Source organism: Leuciscus leuciscus, assembly GCF_965113295.1.
Source record: "Leuciscus leuciscus genome assembly, chromosome: 12".
Classification (NCBI taxonomy): Eukaryota; Metazoa; Chordata; class Actinopteri; order Cypriniformes; family Leuciscidae; genus Leuciscus; species Leuciscus leuciscus.
Window position 1 is genome coordinate 9,221,799 of NC_138736.1, and position 19,708 is coordinate 9,241,506.

General features: G+C 37.9%; 2 protein-coding genes across 2 annotated transcripts; one reads left to right on the forward strand and one right to left on the reverse strand.

Annotated features, from left to right (window-relative positions):
• The first annotated feature begins 1,918 nt into the window (after positions 1 to 1,918).
• ndrg1a (N-myc downstream regulated 1a) lies at positions 1,919 to 12,095 on the forward strand. The gene is made up of 16 exons (XM_082187105.1): positions 1,919 to 2,063; positions 5,107 to 5,178; positions 5,289 to 5,324; positions 7,418 to 7,523; positions 7,676 to 7,796; positions 7,885 to 7,947; positions 8,034 to 8,094; positions 8,311 to 8,397; positions 8,485 to 8,541; positions 8,694 to 8,797; positions 8,886 to 8,948; positions 9,031 to 9,082; positions 9,258 to 9,305; positions 9,694 to 9,729; positions 9,979 to 10,030; positions 10,799 to 12,095. Exons 2-16 carry the CDS (start codon positions 5,122 to 5,124, stop codon positions 11,035 to 11,037), a joined length of 1,182 nt encoding a protein of 393 aa, XP_082043231.1. The 5' UTR covers positions 1,919 to 2,063; positions 5,107 to 5,121; the 3' UTR covers positions 11,038 to 12,095.
• Positions 11,417 to 17,074, reverse strand: ccn4a (cellular communication network factor 4a). The gene is made up of 5 exons (XM_082187110.1): positions 16,876 to 17,074; positions 15,025 to 15,316; positions 14,512 to 14,766; positions 13,023 to 13,216; positions 11,417 to 12,906 (listed from the first exon to the last, which is right to left on the reverse strand). The coding sequence occupies exons 1-5, from the start codon at positions 16,918 to 16,920 to the stop codon at positions 12,607 to 12,609; spliced, it is 1,086 nt and encodes a 361-aa protein (XP_082043236.1). The 5' UTR covers positions 16,921 to 17,074; the 3' UTR covers positions 11,417 to 12,606.
• Between the last annotated feature and the right edge of the window lie 2,634 nt (positions 17,075 to 19,708).

A 19,708-nucleotide genomic window follows, 5' to 3' on the forward strand; every position in this document is an offset into this window, starting at 1 on the left:
GAAACCATCACATTTTGGTGATTTATGCACTGTTTAATACTTTAAAAAAATGACTATAAACTGCTTTAACGCTCCCATTATTCACTGTAAATAATGTTTATTTTCATTGTGGAACTTTAAGACGTCTTTTTATCCTCTTTGGTAAATCAGTAATACGAGACACTGAACTGAGTAGCACCCGCTCTGAGGAACTATGTGATAGGTTGAGGTGAGGCCTACATTGCAGACTGCTGTCTCATGTCATGTGTGTCTGAATCATGGCATAGTATGATTCATACTACATCTGACTACTGTTATTGCAGCATATACTACATCTGCACTAAAGCAGTTTAATGCAGTTTAAAGTCAGCATGAAACAGAAGTTGCACTTGTCTTTTCTCCTCTATTGTGATGTATACTATCATAGTGAAACATCTTCTTGAACATTGTAGAATTAGACAAGACCGCAATGATAAGGGACAAGGGCAAGAAAGTACTGTTCTCTTGTCAGTCAACATTTCTACATCAAACTAGCCCCCATTGACCTTTCAATACCTGAAAGGAAGGCGTGTGGGCCTTTAATACTGTTATATCGGGATCCAGTACCAGCTGTAATGTTCATTTGGATTATGTGGGCATTTCTGTGTGGTTTAAATGATAACATAATGAATGTTTTGTCCTGTTGTTGGATGGCCAATGCAGAAAACGGCCTTTGGTTTTGAACCTCCTTTTATTCACTTGATTCGTCTGATGCCAAGAGCCTGTAGGACGAGAGAGGTCAGTGTTTTATCTGTTCTTTACGAGGAATCCAATGACCTCCATGTTGTGCAAACCAGATACGAGTTGTTCAAGATGAATCCTGCTCTGTATTTCAAGTGCAAGGACATGAATAGAAGCCAATGTCATGAACCCAGATTTTGTGAAAACAGAGACCTGACAGAAAAGTGGGAAGTGTACACATTTGACACTCAAATAAACCACAATTTAGCACAAAGTTCTGACATAACTGAATGATATCCTTTACACTGTGTTCTATAACATTTCATTTAGAATGGCTGAAAGCTAGTTACTAGTCAATCTCTAACTTATAGCTCTATGATGTTATTAGTACTGCAGGAATCAAGTTTGTTTTTATGTTTATATAAATGGAGACTGTATAGGTGGATGATTAAAAATGAGTGTAGCACCACTCCATGAGAAACTCTGTTCTGAGTACACAGAGATATGAACCTGTCAGGTAAAAGTCCACCAACCTTATCAGTTATTATTCTCTTTAACCTAGTTTAGAACCCTGAGCAGCCAACTCTTTGATTCAATATGTATTTGCCTATAAATCTTAAAATCATAAAAGTTTATCTGGTTAACAATGGTTTCAGTGTTTTTCCACAACACAATATGACCTGGCCGATTGCCCTGCTTTACATCAAACAACCCAAAATAGCCTATCTGCGATCTCCTGACAGTTTTGATTTATGAAAAGTCTCTCATGCTGAACATAGCTTTAGAAGTAAATTCTATCTGCATTTACTTTCCCCTTTAAGTCAGTTTGTGGTGTAAATGGTGCTTGAAAGTTGATCAGCATATTGGTAGTTCCTGAGCAATGTGTCCATTGTGAATGTGCTTGTTATCACTGCCTCAAATAAGCTAAACACAGTGAAAGCATTGTGTTGTTAGATAGGGCACACACGCATAGATACAAAGGCATGCACTCTGAACAATAGGCTACTTTACTGATGCAAATTAATAACCAGTTTTGAAAGTATTCTGTATTATTAATATGCAATTAGTATTCATCAAACAGGGACAGAAAAATCCTTTTATAATGTGAAAGATCAGTCCTATATTCAAGACATTTCCACAGTCATCATATCTCACGAAATGCTGTGAAAGAACGCATGACTCAATGAAGTTACCCAATAGAAGGAGGAGTGGGCAGGACTGACTAAACGCACATCTTTATAATTGCTTGCCTAAGTTTTACATCCTGTCGCGAGCAGCACGTAGTCAATTGTCACCCTCAAAATCTGCAAAAACCTTAAAGTTTTGTTGGACTTTCTTGTTTTTATCCTTGGGACAATCAACCGGTAAGTCATAAAAAGAGCTATATCATTCTTTTTTATGTTACAATATGGCTGTTTCTTTATCTAATAAAACCGCAGACCGTGTGTAAAACATCTCTGACATGATATCGAACAAAATATGTATTTATCAGCTTTGAAGAAAAGATACCCGGTTTAAACAGTATCAATAACAGCAACAATAAACAGTGAAAAAGTAAACATATGCTATTATTGTACAGCGAAACCGCTTAGTTTCTTTTATTTATTTATTTATTTTATCATTCCGCGCGTGCGTGTGATTGGCCGCACGTGCAAATGTCAACAAAGTAGAGTGAGCTCTAGTGGTAAAATGAATATGAGCTGTGCGATATCTACTAACATTAGTATTCACCTCACTGCACATTTTGTATGTCTTTCAGTTTCATATCTGTCAAACTAAACTCAGTTTTTGGAGCTTTCTACTAATGACTTGAATCAGGTGTGTTACATGCAAAATGAGCAGTGCAGGTTACTGAGACCAGACATGAAAACCACAGAGACTAGATCAGAGTCAACCATTTATCTATCTTTAAGGGTTACATTTTATTTCACCTGACCCATCTGAATAACATCATTTGTATGATCAGACACAATATGCTGACTTAACTGTTTGTATTACTTTAGTTTTTAGTCTTAACGGCCTATAGTTAAAATGCACTGTTGACATTTGTGAAATACTAATAATTTTAATGTCAAGCTTACTTATTCTCAAAGCAGATCGTAAAGATTCAATAGACTACTTTGTTGTCATATAAGCTTCGAATTTTTCTTAGGAACTGAACATATTAAATATACAATTTGGAATATATCAAATATATAAATGCAAGGATTTAACAAACATTTTGAATTATAAACAATACTATTCAATTAGGTATGAATAGAAATATAAGTGACATGACATGAATGATTTAAACACTCAGAATTTGTCCTCTGCATTTAACCCATCCAAGTCCACCTCCTCACACATTAGGAGCAGTGAGTAGTGAACACACACACTAGAAACCGTGGATGCACACACCCGGAGCAGTGGGCAGCAATTTTCTGTGGCGCCTGTGGAGCAATTGGGGGTTAGGGTTGCTCAAGGGCACCTCAGTCGTGGAAGAGAGCGCTCTCCCACCTACATTTTTCCCATGGTTTTGAGAATCGAATCCGCAACCTTCGGGTTACAAGTCCTACTCTCTACCCATTAGGCCACAACTGCCACTTAAAATAATTATTTGCACAAAAGCAAAGCAGCATCAGAGCCACATCTGATACTTGGGCCTGATGTGCATCAGAGCTGTGTGTTTTTTAAAGAATTACTTTATGTACTGTAGCCTCCTCAGAGCAGGCTGTATATATAGACATCTTTACTGATGTCAATAATGACATGAAGGATAATGTATAAAATATGTATATCGATTATAAAGTTATGCATACATGGCTGTAAAGATCAGAGATTATTGTCGGTTAGTGTTATAGGTCAACAAGTGTTATTGCTTAAACGTGAGAAGACATTTTTTAAGAATGCAGCACCCCTGCAGTCATCGATCTAATGTGCATTAAGTTCAAAATCTCTCGCGGTATAAGAATATAGGTCTACTCAACAAATGCTTAATTCCAGATTTAATTCCAGGCTTCCAGATTTAGATCAAATGTGGATTTTAAGATTCCCGAAGATTAGGGAAGCAGTCATTGTTTCTGCAGATGGACTTAACTCTGATGATTCTGAAACTGTGATAATAGTGACACAGTTAATTGAAATTTGGAAATCACTGAAAAAAAGAAGAAGAAATGGTTATGGGAAGTGAAAGAAGCATTTCCCTCGCCTCTGTATGAAATACTGGTACTGTATGTTCCAACATAAAAATAGTAACTGATTTTTAATGCAATAAAGCAACCAAAGTTAAGGAAAACAAACATATGCACGTTCATACAAATATAAAATGTATCCGTTGTCCGTTCCAATATTTAATTTAAGAGATTAGTAAGTCATGTTTACCATTGTAAACTGAAATGGAAACCTGTTCTGGAGAGATGGACAAGGTTTGAAGTATAGTGAGTGTTCTAGGGTATGGGAAGGGCAGGATCTGTCCTTATGTTACTTCAGTTTATATCCTGCTGAGACATTACTGACATTGCCAGCCACTCCCAGGTAAAAGATTAGTAAAGAGAGGCCATAAGGGCAGGTAACTGAAAAACAAGCAGGTGACCTACTTGCCAGCGGACCGTTACTTGTTGACTTTACTTAAATATTTAAAATAAAAAACATCTCATATTAAGCTGATTTCTTCTAGCTTGGTTAGTATTCACGAGTAATTTCAGATCTCACATGATTCTGGTTAGGAATGTGTGTAGGGGGCTTCTGTAGAAACCTCAGCAAATGATGGACTGCACAATCATGCTTTTTGAACCACAGGAATTCCTCTTGATAAACAGCTTGGCTTGGTTCCTAGAGCTCGTTTGTGAATTAGAAAATCAATTGCTGCCTTTTTTATAGGGGCTTGGTACAGGAACACTCTTCGAACCTGTGGGATGATAAGACACAAAGGCTTTCATGCTGGTTTTGGAGCAGAGCTGGAAAAAATGGCTAGTGTTTACGGGGTGGAGGGACTGCAGGAGCCATGGAAGCAGCTGTGTCTGTGGCTTCCTGTGTGTAGCGTCCAGACCCGCTACAGAGGAAAAGCCTGACATGTGACCTTTAGAAACCTCAGTCAGACAAAGAGCCTGTTCAAGCTCTCGTTCAATTTGCATGCGCATCAACAGTCTTTTAGAAATGCATGATCTGTATCATGCAAAACAAATTGGGCTGTTTGGAAAAGCTAAGGATATAATAATCATTTTTTTTTAAAAACAAACACAAAGAAATGTATGCATAATGTGTGAAATGTGTCTGTTTTGCTGTAATTAAACTCCAAAATTGCAAAAGCTGGATCTAAAACTGCAAATACAGAAAATCCTTCCTTGGAGGAAGTTAGCGGTAAATTATATGAAGTTTTACTTGTTGTTATTATTTGTTGCGTTAATGTCATCTTTTTCCTACCTCTAGGTGTCCTCGTTGAGAATGGATGAGATCCAGGTCGTTGAGTCAAAGCCTCTGCTTGTGGACAGGGATTTGCAAGTATGGGAAACACCGTTGTCTTGGTCAAGATTTGTAATGAATGTACATTTTTATGCATGAGAAAGTTGTGCACACGTATAGTATTAACTTACACTGTTTCTCTATTCTAGGGGTTAAGGGAGGCTGTCCAGCAGCTGGTGATTAAGGCAAGCATTTCATTTTGGAATTTTATTTGGATGGTTTTCTGCTTCTGTAATATAAATATATATATATATATATATATATGCACGCACGCACGCACACACATGCACACACAGACACACACACAGACAGACTAGCTGGCCTAGCCTAGGTCCAGCAACTGCAAATGCACTGTCACCTCTCAACTTCAAACTTGATCTTGGAAAGGAAAGAGTATTATTGTTTGAGGACCGCAAGTATCTGACTGGCGTATTCAAGTTTAAAAGTTCAGACAAATAAGAAGATGCCAGACCATTCAATTCAACTCTCGTTTACGAACCCCAGTTAAAAATCTGACTGCCGCATTTTGGACCATTTGAAGCCGTGACAGAGGACTGGGATATTCCAACATATTAGGAAGTACAATAATCCAAACGAGATGAGACGAAGTATGTATAACTCTTTCAAGATCTTTAAACCATAGGACTTTACTCTGGACAAACGTTTTAACTGAAAAGTTTTTGCCAGTCATGACACCATGGCATTACAGCAGTTCTGAGATGCATCCAACTGGCCTTGCGTGCTGATCCTCACACAGATTAAAGTCCTGAAGTTTGGGTCATGTGTTCAATAAGAGTGTTCAGCTTCTAGATGAATGACGTGGGCTGCTGAGGGATACACCGGCCATCTGCCTGAGCCGCTCACGTAGGCCTCGTCCCGTTTAAAGAGATTAGTGCCAATAGGGAGACAACATATGTTTGTGTTCAGTCACTATACAAAGCCAAGATGTTTATGTCCTTGTCAGTGTTAAAGATGTTAGATGTAGCAGCTTGTGCTTCAATTTGAGGCAGCTGAAACTAGTTTCTACAACGTCAAGTCAGTTGATCTTTGACCGGAGACCTGCACTCAAAGACTTTTCTCAATGACTCTTGCAGTGCATGGCGGTTATTTGTCATTGTTTGTCACTAGTGTTAAATTAACTTTAAGAAAGTTAAATTGAAAGTTAAAGTTCAATCCAATGGAGATGATTTATGATTTGTTGGTTTTAGTGGTTATGCAGCTTCTATTTTGAAACATGGGAAAACATAAAGAAATACAGAATCTCATTGGGAAATGTTATCTTAGTCAAGTTGTGGTCTTTCAAATGTACTTTAGTCATTTCTTTTAGACTGAAAAAATGAAAGAAATATTACAAGTAGCAGCAGATATTGGCCATGACCATGTGCTGAGCTTCTATGAGGCTCAATTGCATTTTATAGCTGATTTACTTGAAGACAACCATTATTCAATGTGAACCGCCACCCCAGTCATTCCATTATAGTTTGGCTGCACAACATGCCCAAGTTTCCGATGGCCTAGAGTTGGCTACTCCAAGCACCTGACACAGGCTGATCCAATTTACGGATGTCGTTAACTAGAATTAACTTGTTTTGATCTTGGTGCAAAGCATGCTGGGAGCATGGGGCTTATTTCGAGCGGAGAGCAACAGGGGTATAAAACCCTGCGCACAGATGAATATTAGCAAAGTGCCACAGGAGCTTACTTCCAATCGGATCTTATATTCATTCACATCATTTCTACTAATTATTGATTTACTACTAGTAATTTACTAAGCTGGCAGCCATGGTTCTGGAAGACTCTGAAATGGAATTAGTATTCGAAATAGAAGTCGCTGTGAGTAGAAGCCTTCATCTTGCTTTTTGCTCATACATTTTAGGGATTTCATTGACCATTTTTGTTGTCTTAGTGGTTCAAAGGGTTTTGACAGAAAGGAATTACTGTGTCAGTCATAATCGGGGTTTGATGCTTTGTGAAATCAGACGGATAGTTTTCATGGACTGTGAGCTTTAGATTTATAACCAAAGTGCATAGAGCGTTAAAATGTTTGCATGTTGGTCTGTGGTTCATTTGCAGACAGGTTTCAACTTTAAATGTTACATTAAATTGCATGGCTACTCTTTTAAAACGGTCACAAAACTGAAGGTTGTTAATTACACAGAATAAACATTCACAAGTTGTCGTTGAGATATGCGTTATTGGAGTAAATTGAGCCGCAGATCAGATTAATGCTGCTTATGATGGTTCAGCAGATGCTGATAAGCATTGTCTTGTCATGTAGGAACATGATGTGGAGACTCCATATGGCAGAATCCACTGTACCATGAAAGGAGTTCCTAAGGGTGACCGGCCCGTCATCCTCACCTTCCATGATATTGGACTAAACCGTAAGCTGTTATACATCTTAAACTGTATCTCCAGTCATAAAACTGTTGAAAATGTCCCTTAAATCTTTTTATTTTGCTTTACAAGACATGATAATCAAGAGGTTCTTCGTAAGTATAAAAGCTTTAATGGATATATTATGCTTCTCCAATAGACAAAAGCTGCTTTGAACCCTTGTTCAGCCATGAGGACATGCAAGAGATCATGCAGCACTTTGCTGTGTGTCATGTAGATGCACCAGGGCAGCAAGAGGGAGCTAACACCTTCTCCACTGGGTGAGTTATAATATATTTAGACGGACAAGTGGATATCTATAAATTAATGCAGAAATATAATAATTGACTTTTGTGTATATATATATAGATATGAGTACCCTTCCATGGACCAACTATCTGAGACTCTTCCATCAATCCTTAAACATTTTGGGTGAGATGTTTATTTTATTATTTAACAGCTTAAGGTAGATTTCAGTTTTTTTTTTAATCCTAAACTGATTTTCTTAAATCCCACAGACTGAAGAGTGTGATTGGCTTGGCTGTTGGAGCAGGTGCTTATATCCTTGCTAAGTTTGCTGTGAGTTTGATTTCTTTTTGGATTTTTATTAAGTGATTTCAAGTTTTAATTAAACCAGGATAAAGAGAGTTTCTTTTCCTGTGGATTTTGGCATTCATTTGGCTAGTTTAGCTGCTGAGGAATGTCCCAAAAATACTGCTTGACTTGTGTTTTTTAAATATTTTTATTAAATAAGAGTTTAAATGTGTTTAGATGAAATACTGTTTTCTTTTTTAGTTGGATTACCCTGCTATGGTGGAAGGCCTTGTGCTAATAAACATCAACCCATGTGCTGAAGGCTGGATGGACTGGGCAGCACATAAAGTGAGTGCTAACCACTCAAATTCATAATTTATATAGCGTTTCAAGCTTTTGTGTCTGTCATGGGCTCATTATTCGCATATGTTACAGATCTCTGGTTGGACTCATGCCATGCCTGACATGCTCATCTCTCACCTGTTCGGAAAGGTAGGTCAAGTTTAATGTCTGACCCAATTTAGATAATTTTATATATATATATATATAACCCTATATATAACCCTATATATTATATATATATAAATGAATTTATTAATGAATTTATATTAACATGAATGGGTTTATTATTGTTATTTCTCCAGGAGGAAATCCAACAGAACCATGATCTCATTGGCAGGTACCGTCACCACATTGTGAATGACATGAACCAGTTCAATCTGGAACTCTTTATCAAGTCCTACAACAGGTAAGCATAATACCAAAACTAAAACGTCTTGCTAAAAAGCAATGTCCGTTGACATAACATTTAATCAATGTTTTCATCCACTTCACAGCCGCAGAGACCTGGAAATCGAGAGGCCTATACCCGGTGGCCACGTCAATGTCAGAACTCTAAAGTAAGTCTGAAACTGTTTAAAAAACGTTTCGAGAATGTAGGATGGATTTCCTGTAGTCATGACTTTGTCACACTGTTTTTAGATGTCCTGCACTCCTGGTGGTTGGAGACAGTTCCCCTGCAGTGGATGCTGTGGTAGGTTTAAATTTAATCCAGGACTACTTCACTTCATTATATTTGCCATACTTGTAAGTAAAAAAAAAAATAAAATATTTTGGACTTTATTTATTTATTTTTTAAACCTGCACACTGTTGTTTTATATCTATTGCATGTATATTTAGTAGTTTAAAATGCCCTTTTTCTGTACAGGTTGAGTGCAACACAAAGCTGGACCCGACCAAAGCCACACTGCTTAAGGTGAGTGGCCTCCAGTGAAGCTGGCAGGTACTTATAGCCCACATGGAAAAGTCGGTGCTGATAAGATTCCGATAGCTCAGCATTATCTAGTGACTAATTTACCCAGGTAGAGCAGAAGCGGTCTACACTGGCCAGCTTCGGGGCTGATTTTTACCTCGGCTGACCTAATTTTCCACAGCCCACCCTCAGGTAGACTAAGAGTTAGGTTTATGGTGTCCGAAATGGCCTATTTATCACCGATAAGTGCTGAGACCAGTGGAGTTAATGGAGCACTAGGTGTTTTAGACACCTGCATGAATGGCAGAAACGGAAATGAGAAACAAGCAGTGACGCATTTGTGTTTTCCCTGCATTTTAACTAACACTTCATGTGCCTCTTCTTTCTTCAGATGGCTGACTGTGGAGGCTTGCCCCAGGTCGACCAGGTGTGTATTTATAAAGTTTATGATCATTTAGATTAATTTACAAGTTTACTCAAGGTACAGGATGATCATTAGGGATGAAGCGCGCACTAATCTCATTACGTACGGCAATGGCAGAGTTCTAATTCTCAGATTGCCACCTGCTCCTACCAGCTGTTAGAATCCATCCTGTTTCTCAACATGTACTTAGTGAAATCTGTTTTCCACCTCGACCTGATTAGCTGTTTCTGTCTCCTTTTATTGCCTCCTTAGCCTGGGAAGCTAACAGAGGCTTTCAAGTACTTCATTCAGGGCATGGGTTACAGTAAGTATTGTTGTTGTATTTTTGTTCAGTATAGTCTGTATTTTACCATACAGCTGTGACTTTATAAAAATACCCATGGCGCACTGGCTGAACTCCTTTGTTCATGTGAAATTCGTGTACAAATAACAATATATATGTCAGGGCTGTGCTGCCCTCTAGAGGTGTGATTTAAATTTCAACCTTACTTGTTGCTAAATTTTTCCTTTTCTTAAAGTGAAGTGTGTAATTTTGATAAGTTGTCTAACAACTTTGGGATCAGTAAGTTAAATTAATACTTTTATTCACCAAGGACACAGTAAACTGATCAAAAGTGACAGACATTTATAATGTTAAAAAGACCATTTCTATTTATCAAAAAAATGCACCAGTTTCCACAAAAAATATGAAGCGGGACAACTGTTATTAATAATAAATGTTTCTTGAGCAGCAAATCAGAAGGATCATGTGACACAGACTGGAGTAATGATGCTGAAAATTCAGCTTTGCCATCACAGAAATAAATTACATTTTAAAATACATTAAAAAAAGAAAACGGTTGTAATAATAATTCACAATTGTACTGTATTTTTTATCAAATAAATGTAGCCTTGGTGAGCATAAGAGAAATCTTTCAAAAACATATTACCGACCCCAAACTTTTAAACGGTAGTGTTTCTTTATATTAAACTTGGAGATGTGATTTAACATAACACATACATCAGATTTGATAAGCAAATGCAAAAAAAACTTTAAAATATGTATCCTAATCTGTCTTCCTCTGCCTCTCAGTGCCCTCTGCCAGCATGACCCGCCTGGTCCGTTCCCGCACAGCATCCGGATCCAGCATCACCTCCTTTGACGGGAACCGCAGCAGGTCGCACACCAACGAGGGCAACCGCAGTCGCTCCCACACCAATGAAGGCCGCGCTCGAGCCCACACCTCCGAAAACCAACGTGGACGTTCGCACACCGACAACATGGACAGTTCTGTGGACCAGGCTCCCAAGTCCACCGAAGTGTCCTGTTAGACTGGTGACCTTGTCTCCGGTCCATCTCACACATGCATTAACCTCTCTGTTCTGACTGTGCTGCACTGCCACTAACTACCCACGCAACAAGACTGCCGCATGTTTCCCTCAGGGGTCCCTCAGGCACCATTTTATTAGTCAGGGAGCATTTACGCCAAAGTGTCTTGTGTTTAAGACGATTTCCTGGGGGAAACGCTGAGGAAGGAGTGGCTAGGGTGGACAGAGGAGAGTTGTTTCTTTTTTTGCACCCTGCGCAATGGCTGTCTTGTTGTTGTTAGAGGCAATGCAGCACAGAGACGTTGTGATGGTCATCATCAAAGCATACTGGGCACTGAGAAGGGCACATGTTTGTAAATTTATGTTGATCTCTAGTCTGCGATTTAATTTCTTCTCTCAAGTTATTACACCACACCTTTTTCAAGCTAGTTTGAGTGCATAATTAATTTGTATAATCTGTATATGTTGAAATGGACCTCACTGAATGGAAAAAGGGATGGGTTGACCACAGAGTAGAGATGGTGGTATTTTTTTTTCATGATGTTAACCTACCTTATAAAACTAAGGTTTAAGCTCCCAGTGTGTTGATTTTAATTTTCCTGTGTGTGTCCCATTATTCTGGGTTATATTTGTAACTCAGTAAATTATGCTCTTAAAAAGTGATTTTAAATGATTTTTATTAATTAAATGTTTTAATATTAGTTTAAATTCAACACAATAATTTGTAGATATAAGGATACAGGATACATGACTGTATATGAGTGGTTTTTTTGTTTGTAACTGATGATTTTTATGCAATCAAGCACAACTGAACAAAATGTGCCATGGAATCCTCTACTAGGACTGGATGTTTTTTTCTCGGCTTTGAAAGAATAAAGCGAAGGATCACTTGGAAAGAGAGATAAATATAAGCAACACACCTGCTCTTCCACGCACACTAAAACAAATGCTTGCTGCTTAGGCACCTCGCTTTGTAAAAATGTAAAACAACCTGATGCACTGCATTTTTAATGGAATAACAGTTTGTATTTATTAAATAAAAATAAAAAGCTGGTTACTCAGTTTTTTTTGGTCTTTTTATTTGATAACTCAGAACTGTGTCCATACACAACGTTATAGTATATGGAAGGTCAAACTTTATAAGGCATAACTCGCTCCAAGGACAAAAAAGGTACGAAATTACAAAAAGCAATATAGATTTCATCTTTACATGAACTTTTTGCATAAATTAATACATCTACCTACCGAAGTCAACAGGAACTTTGCCTTTTACATATCTATTACTTACATAATTTGTACAAAAGGATATATTTGTCACAATGTGACAAAAAAAAAAAAAAATCTTGGTTGAAATAACCTAACAAATGTGAATAATTTGGTTGCAAGAGGCCACATAGTCTTAAAAAAGCATATATTAGGAAATGTCCGTTTATTTCATATTTCCAATAGGAAAAAAAGTCTCATACAAGAAAGAATGATGATTGTCGATTAAATATTAACAAATTAAAGAAAAACAAATCTGTGGCTTTCACCCAAATCTTAATATTGACTTTTCTGCACGATTTCGTACACTCAGTTTCCAATCTCACTTCTCTCATGGTACTGCTCTAGATCTGTGAATATGTCATTGGGGTTCTTACAGCTCAGGTTGCAGAAGCAGGCGTTAATCCACATGACCTGCCAGGTGAAGCCGGATCCGTTCGGGCACTGGAAGTCCACCTCCACGGTCTTCGATTTGAAGGGGATGCAGCAGCGCTCATCAGTACACACTCCACAGTATTTGGGCCAATATGTTTTTGTACTAGTGCAGCCAGACATGGTGAAGTTGTGTGGCCTCTCCACCTTGTAGATGTTCAAGCACTTCTTTCCAGGCTTGTGGAGAGTCAGAAAATATCCTTTTATACACTATAGTCATTCATATCACTCTCAGTTTGAAATTTGATCTTCATTATATTACAATAAATCTGATGTTTGCGTTCTTGCTATACCTTGATGTGCTTTGTGATGTCCACTTCGCAAGGCCGGATGTTGCAGAGTCTGCTCTCTTTGGCCATCTGGCACTGCTTGTTGTTGTTGGTTATGCGTAGAGACACTCCACGGCCGCAGGTCTTTGAGCAGGGACTCCAGGAGGTTGTCTGGGTCACACAGTTCTTGTGCCAGCTGTCCTTTATACTAGACAGGGCTGTAAGAATGCAGAGAAAACAATGAATGCTTTTTTCATTCGTGAGATTTAAGAATTATTTATATACTACCATTTCAAGTTTGGGTTCAGTATTTTTTTTTTCCCTTTCATTCAGCAAGGATGGATTAAACCGATCAAAAGTGACAGTAAAGACATTTATAATGTTACAAAATATTTCTATTTGAAATAAATGGTGTTACTTAGAACTTTCTATTCATAAAAGAATCCTGAAAAAAAGTGTATCACAGACTATTCCCTGCTTTTAACATTAAGAACAATAATAGCTGTTTCATGATCATCAAATCAGCATATCACAATGATTTCTGAAAGATCATGTGACACTGAAGACTGGACTAATGATGCTGAAAATTCAGCTTTGCATCACAGGAATAAATTACATTCTAAATTGTATTTTAAAACTGTATTTTTGATCAAAAGTCTTCTACAGACTTTTATTCTTATTTTTGTAGAACAGTAGTGTACATTTACATTATACTTAATATAATAAATATAATTATAGTATAATTAACTGATCATGACTACAAAATGTATATTTAATATAGAAATTTCCATGACTTTTCCAGGTCTGGAACCACAAATTCTGACCATAGAAAATCAGGCCAGAATACTTTTCTATCTTAATGTAAAAAAACCCCAGCAGGTTCCTTGTTATATTCTGTTGGCAATGTTTTAATTAAAAACATTTTTTAAATCACTAAAAAAAACCTAAAAAAAACCCTGAACTGTGAAAAACATTCAGGAAACCTTATATAGTGGTATACAGGTGAAACTCGAAAAACTTGAATATCGTGCAAAAGTTAATTTATTTCAGCAATTCAACTTAAAAGGTGAAACTAATATATTATATAGATTCATTACATGAAAAGTGAGATATTTCAAGCCTTTATTTGTTATAATTTTGATGATTATGGCTTACAGCTTATGAAAACCCCAAATTCAAAATCTCAGAAATTTAGTAAGCCATAAATAATCATCAAAATTATAACAAATAAAGGCTTGAAATATCTCACTTTGCATGTCATTTTCTATATAATATATGAGTTTCACCTTTTAAGTTGAATTACTCAAATAAATGAACTTTTGCACGATATTCATATTTTTTGAGTTTCACCTGGATATATTTTTGGTAACTGATGCGAATCACAACACCACAAGTAAAAGATGACAACATAAATCCCTTTATGTTATCTCTTAATTATGCAGATCAATTCTTATCAGCCCAGAATGAGTTTTCATTAAATTGCAGGAAGTACGGCAGACACCTGAGATCATACCGGCCATTGTGTGTCGTGGCGCTGTCTTGCGCCCCCTCCTGGACTCGTCACAGATCCACAGCTCACAGCAGCGGCCGGGGATTTGAACTCGCTGTGGGTTCTGGCACCAGACCCTGGGGGGCTGAGACTCATTACACAGCGACACACATCCAATCGCCCCATTTACACACAGACACTTGTATTTGCAATTGGGCTGAAAGCTCTGGCCGTTGCGATAGATCACACCATTGTGCTCACAGCCAGTGCCTGGCAAATCTGGACAGTGAAAAAGAGCAAAATGAGTTAAGTCAAGTTTATCACATCCAAGGTGGATACAATACCAAGAAAAGCATGTGGTGTTTTATATAGAAGCATATGCTAAAAGGTGAAGAGAACGAATTCTGCTCAGCGTCCCCTGGCTTGGTTTATCTGGGTTCCGCCACCTTAATCCAAGCTTTAAATCTTCATGGTAATCTAATCTAAGAGCGGAACACAGTGTTAATAAGAAGGCTGTGTTAGTACAATGACACTTACACGCACATACTCCTTTTTCGTACCTAGGCTTGTCTGCGCTGTAATCACAGTAAAGGCCACGATGATGGTCACAGTTCTCTTTCTCGTTGCAAACCTCCCCAACCTGTTTGGCACATGCTTGGCAGCAATCGCAGCCATCCGTGATCAGGCTAACACCTGGCGGACAGGTGGGGGGAGTTTCAGGGCATTCGCAGGGCCATTGGCAGTACTGGGTGCGATTATAGGGCTCCGGGGACACGGGCTCTGGTGTGGACAGCATCTTAGAAGAATCCTGGGAAAATGCCCTGTGAATCTACAAGACACAATCCCAACAGATTCCTGTTTCTGACACATTTAGGCTTTTGTTTCTCTTTCCCTCAAGCTCTCTTCTGGCTACAGACATTGTGAAAAATGGGTCGGAATGAAGCGTTTATGTATTCTCACTACATGATTTAGTCTTAGGTGACACAGATAAACATCTTAATTTGTTGTTATTTATCTCAGACATGTAAAACATTTCAATTTAGCCTCTAAACGCAGTTTATGCTGCAATTTATAAATTGGAATCTATGTAGCTTCATTACTCGCCAATACATAAGACACTGCTATATCTCAGAGCAATGAACCAGTTCTAATTACACTTCCCTGCATGTATCAAATTATAATAGAAATAGACTTCTTGTCGGTTTATGGATCTCAATTTGTACTGGCAAATTATTGCACATCAGGTCAAGAAACAAATAGAGCTAATGGGTGGGTAGACAAAAATATTTATCATCTTATGGTAGCCAATGTAACTTTTTTTTGTACCCCATCAATTATGGTAGTCAAACTGATGTAAATAATGGAGTTTTAAAGGACAGGTCATGATGATAAATAGACATCTTGAAGTTGACTGCTTTAGGCCCTCATGTTTGATGACTGATTGATATGGCAACACACATAAAGTAAACCGAACTGGTTTACAGCAGGGCTCCTTAACCTTTGACCTCTTATAGCCTGTGTGAGATTAGCAGCAGATAGTTGCCATAGTTCATATAATTAAGGCATAAGAATGCTGTCAGTGTGGCAGTTCTAAGTATCTAAAACACAGAGGGTGGCTGTCATGCTCAAAGACAAAATGGAGCGAACTAAGCTTTAAAAACGTCAAATGATTCAAACCAATAAGAGTATTTCTCTGAATACTCGCTATCTTGACAAACATGCTCGTTTCTGTCCACAGGGTGGCAGTATAGTCTCACACTTGACAATGTCATGTGTTCTCATTGCATTCCTTAAATGCGTGAAACATTAGGTCATTTGTTAAGAATGCCTGTCACATATTTTAAGCGCATTTACATTTTAATTATGTGGATTCTTTTTTTTTAAATGTGATGGAACATTTTTTGAAAATAGGGGGATTAGAACTACTGATGCCAAAATTGTTACGTAATAACGTCTGATAATGAGAGGGGTCTTATTAGAGAGTAGAATATATTTGAGAATCATTTTAAGCTGCTCTGATACATTTATTTCTTATATTAATTTTATTTAACACAGAAAATAAATAATATTATAATAAAAAAGAAAAAATCAATTTAATCAGGTATATACATAGGTAAAATCAATTGTAATGTGCAGCCTGCAGGCAGAACCTTTCTGTTAACACAAATTCAAATATTATTCATTCCTATTTTTTTCCACCGCATATTTGGTTTTGTCTCCAAATAACAAATATCGACTGCAGTGATGAAATAATCTATCTCGTGGCTGATGGCTAGCACATATAGCCTAATACTGGGCATGCATGGATTTAACTGCATGCGTTTATTACGAGTTGATTTCAATGTGGGTTAAATAAATAACCCTTAAATAAATAATTATGTTTCTTACCTGTGGTACACAAGCAAGAAGAACCCACAACAGAAGCCAAGTCATCACTGATGCCGAGTGATAAATGCATTGAATCCAGAGTTAGATGGTGCTTAAAAAATTGCCCATACACGAGCCGAATCCATTCATTTGGTGACCTGAGAGTATAGCGCGCGCGCGCGCGCGCACACACACACACACACACACACACACACACACACACACACACCGCGTTGCTGCTGCTGTAAAAGTTTTCATTCTCAAGATCCTTAATGACGTCAGAACCGAAATGCTCACGTGTTTGGCCAAACCAGCTAGCAAATTCTGTAAACTCATCCAAAGTGTTTAATCGTATCTTAAAAACACATTTATATATTTTTTTCCTGTTTTTATATGTTTATGTGTGATAATGTGAACAATTTAGAATTTTGTTCAATAAAGTGCTCGAGCAGTGAAATGTTGCTATTGTTAGGACTAGGCTGCCTCATTATTGCAGCTCTGACTTCTAATTTCTTTGGTTATGGAAAATATATTTGTTTTGTTCATCCCCCCCCCCCCTCCCTCACTGTTTAAAACGGCTGTAACAAGTTAATAAAAAACTTGTATCACAATAAGTAGCTAAACACAACAGAATGTTATTAAGTTCAGTGACAACATGTTACAATATGGTACAATGACTGGTAGGCTATTGTTTTTATTATTGCTTGACACAAATTTCACAATTTCAATTCATTTCTTGAGATTCGATTCCGATCTTGATTCAATTTCGAATCATTTGGATAAATGTTAATCTAGGGGGATATACATGTTCATTTTTCTCAAGATTTTTTTTTTCACCTAATGCTGTAAACATACAGAAAGCCCTGTCAGCTGGTATTATTTTCTAGCCAACTAACGTGCTATGGTCATTAAAGTTTTTTTTTTCTGAGGTAAATGTTATGTGACATAGGCTATTGCTTCGCGATTTTTCTCTGCGTGAGAAAATGGATGTGTGGCGTGAGAGCGTGTGAAAAGTGTCACGCTCAATGCGTGAGTTGGCAGCCCTGTGCGAGAGGCTGTGCTGTATCGTGAATAAGTCTTACTATTTACTTATTCACGATATAGCACTAGCCTCAAGTATCTTATTGCTTTTATAAAACGGTTACCACACAATATTAAAGCCAAAAAAATATGTATCAATGCAAGCAACGTTCATGAAGTAAATCACTAAAAGCCTTCCTTCCGCTGGAAAAAAAATAGTCCCCGACCGTGAACAGCAACAGAAGTTACATCATTTCGCCATTAGATGGCGACAAAGACTGTCTTTATGAGTGAGTCAGTCAGAAGAGAAGACAGAATTGAAAGGACTGAAACTTGTTGTGAACACGGGTAAGCAAGACGCAACTGACAAATGACTAGCGTGTCGTCAGGACAAGGGGAAACCCCTTAACTGTTAAAAGGACAATATATCACAGCGGGCATTTTTATTACGAATATAGGACTGACCTGAAGGAAAATTCTATATACTGTAAATGCAGGTACACTCACTTCTTCATCTCTCAAAATACTCTACTCTATAAGCTTCAATTAACAATTTCAATGAGAACTAGAATGTACATTTCCTGTAGAAAAATGTGAGTGGTTCTTGCAGAGGCAAAACTCGGCACTGGGCAGATGCGACGTGTTTGAACGATTGCAAGAGAGAAACAACCATGTCTTTTCGATGATGTAGAGCTGAAATATGGCTTCTATAAGTTGCAATATGGTTGCTAGGTGGCTCTAAACAGGTGCTATGGTGTGGTTATAAAGTTACCATGGGGATATTTACAGACTGGTTTCTCGCCCAAAACAAAAGAGCCCACCCTCATGTCTGTACAATGTTCTGGTGCTGAGATCCAAATATAAGATCTCACAAATGTGCCAATGATAAGTATCTAAATAGTTGCAAAGGTGTTCTGGGTAGTTGCTCAGGCGTTGCTAGGCGGTTGTTAGGGTGTTCTGGCTGGTCGCTATGGTGTTGCTAGGTGGTTGGTAGTTGTCACAGATGGTTACTGTGGAGCTTTATATAATTCTTAACATGTTCTTAGCATGATTTAGCACTTAGCTAATCGCAATTACCATGTAACGTTAGCTATTCACTGTTAACATGTGTAGCATTATGGAAGTGCTGTTTGCTAGCCTGAGTCAAAAGAGCCTACGCCCAACTCTATACAGTGTATAGGCTACATGTTTTTGTCCTTAAACGCTCTTTGTGTGTTCGACTAGTCAAGTCAAGTCAAGTCAAGTTTATTTATATAGCGCTTTTCACAATACAGATTGTATCAAAGCAGCTTCACAGTATTAAATTAAAATAATACAACAAAGTTTGTTTCAAGAGGAATTTATTGATTGATAAAATTAAATTAAATATCCCCAAAATATCCCCAACTGAGCAAGCCAAAGGCAACAGTGGCAAGGAACCGAAAAACTCCATCAAGTGACCTAATTGTGTCCTAAAACTCCATCAGGTGACCTAATGGAGAAAAAAAAACTTGGGAGAACCCAGGCTCAGTCGGGGGCCAGTTCTCCTCTGGCATTTATGAGCTAGAGGCCGGATTGTAGTTTGATCTGTAGGATTATATGAATGCCTGGCTGAAGAGATGCGACTTTAATCTAGTTTTAAACTGGGGGAGCGAGTCTGAGCAACGAACAGTATCAGGAAGACTATTCCAGAGTTTTGGAGCCAAATGTGAAAATGCTCTCCCTCCTTTGGTGGTTCTGGATATCCTAGGTATGACCAAAAGCCTTGAATTTAGTGATCTTAAAGAGCGCGATGGATTATAGGGTGATAGAAGATCCGTTAAATAGACTGGAGCTAAGCCGTTTAGGGCTTTAT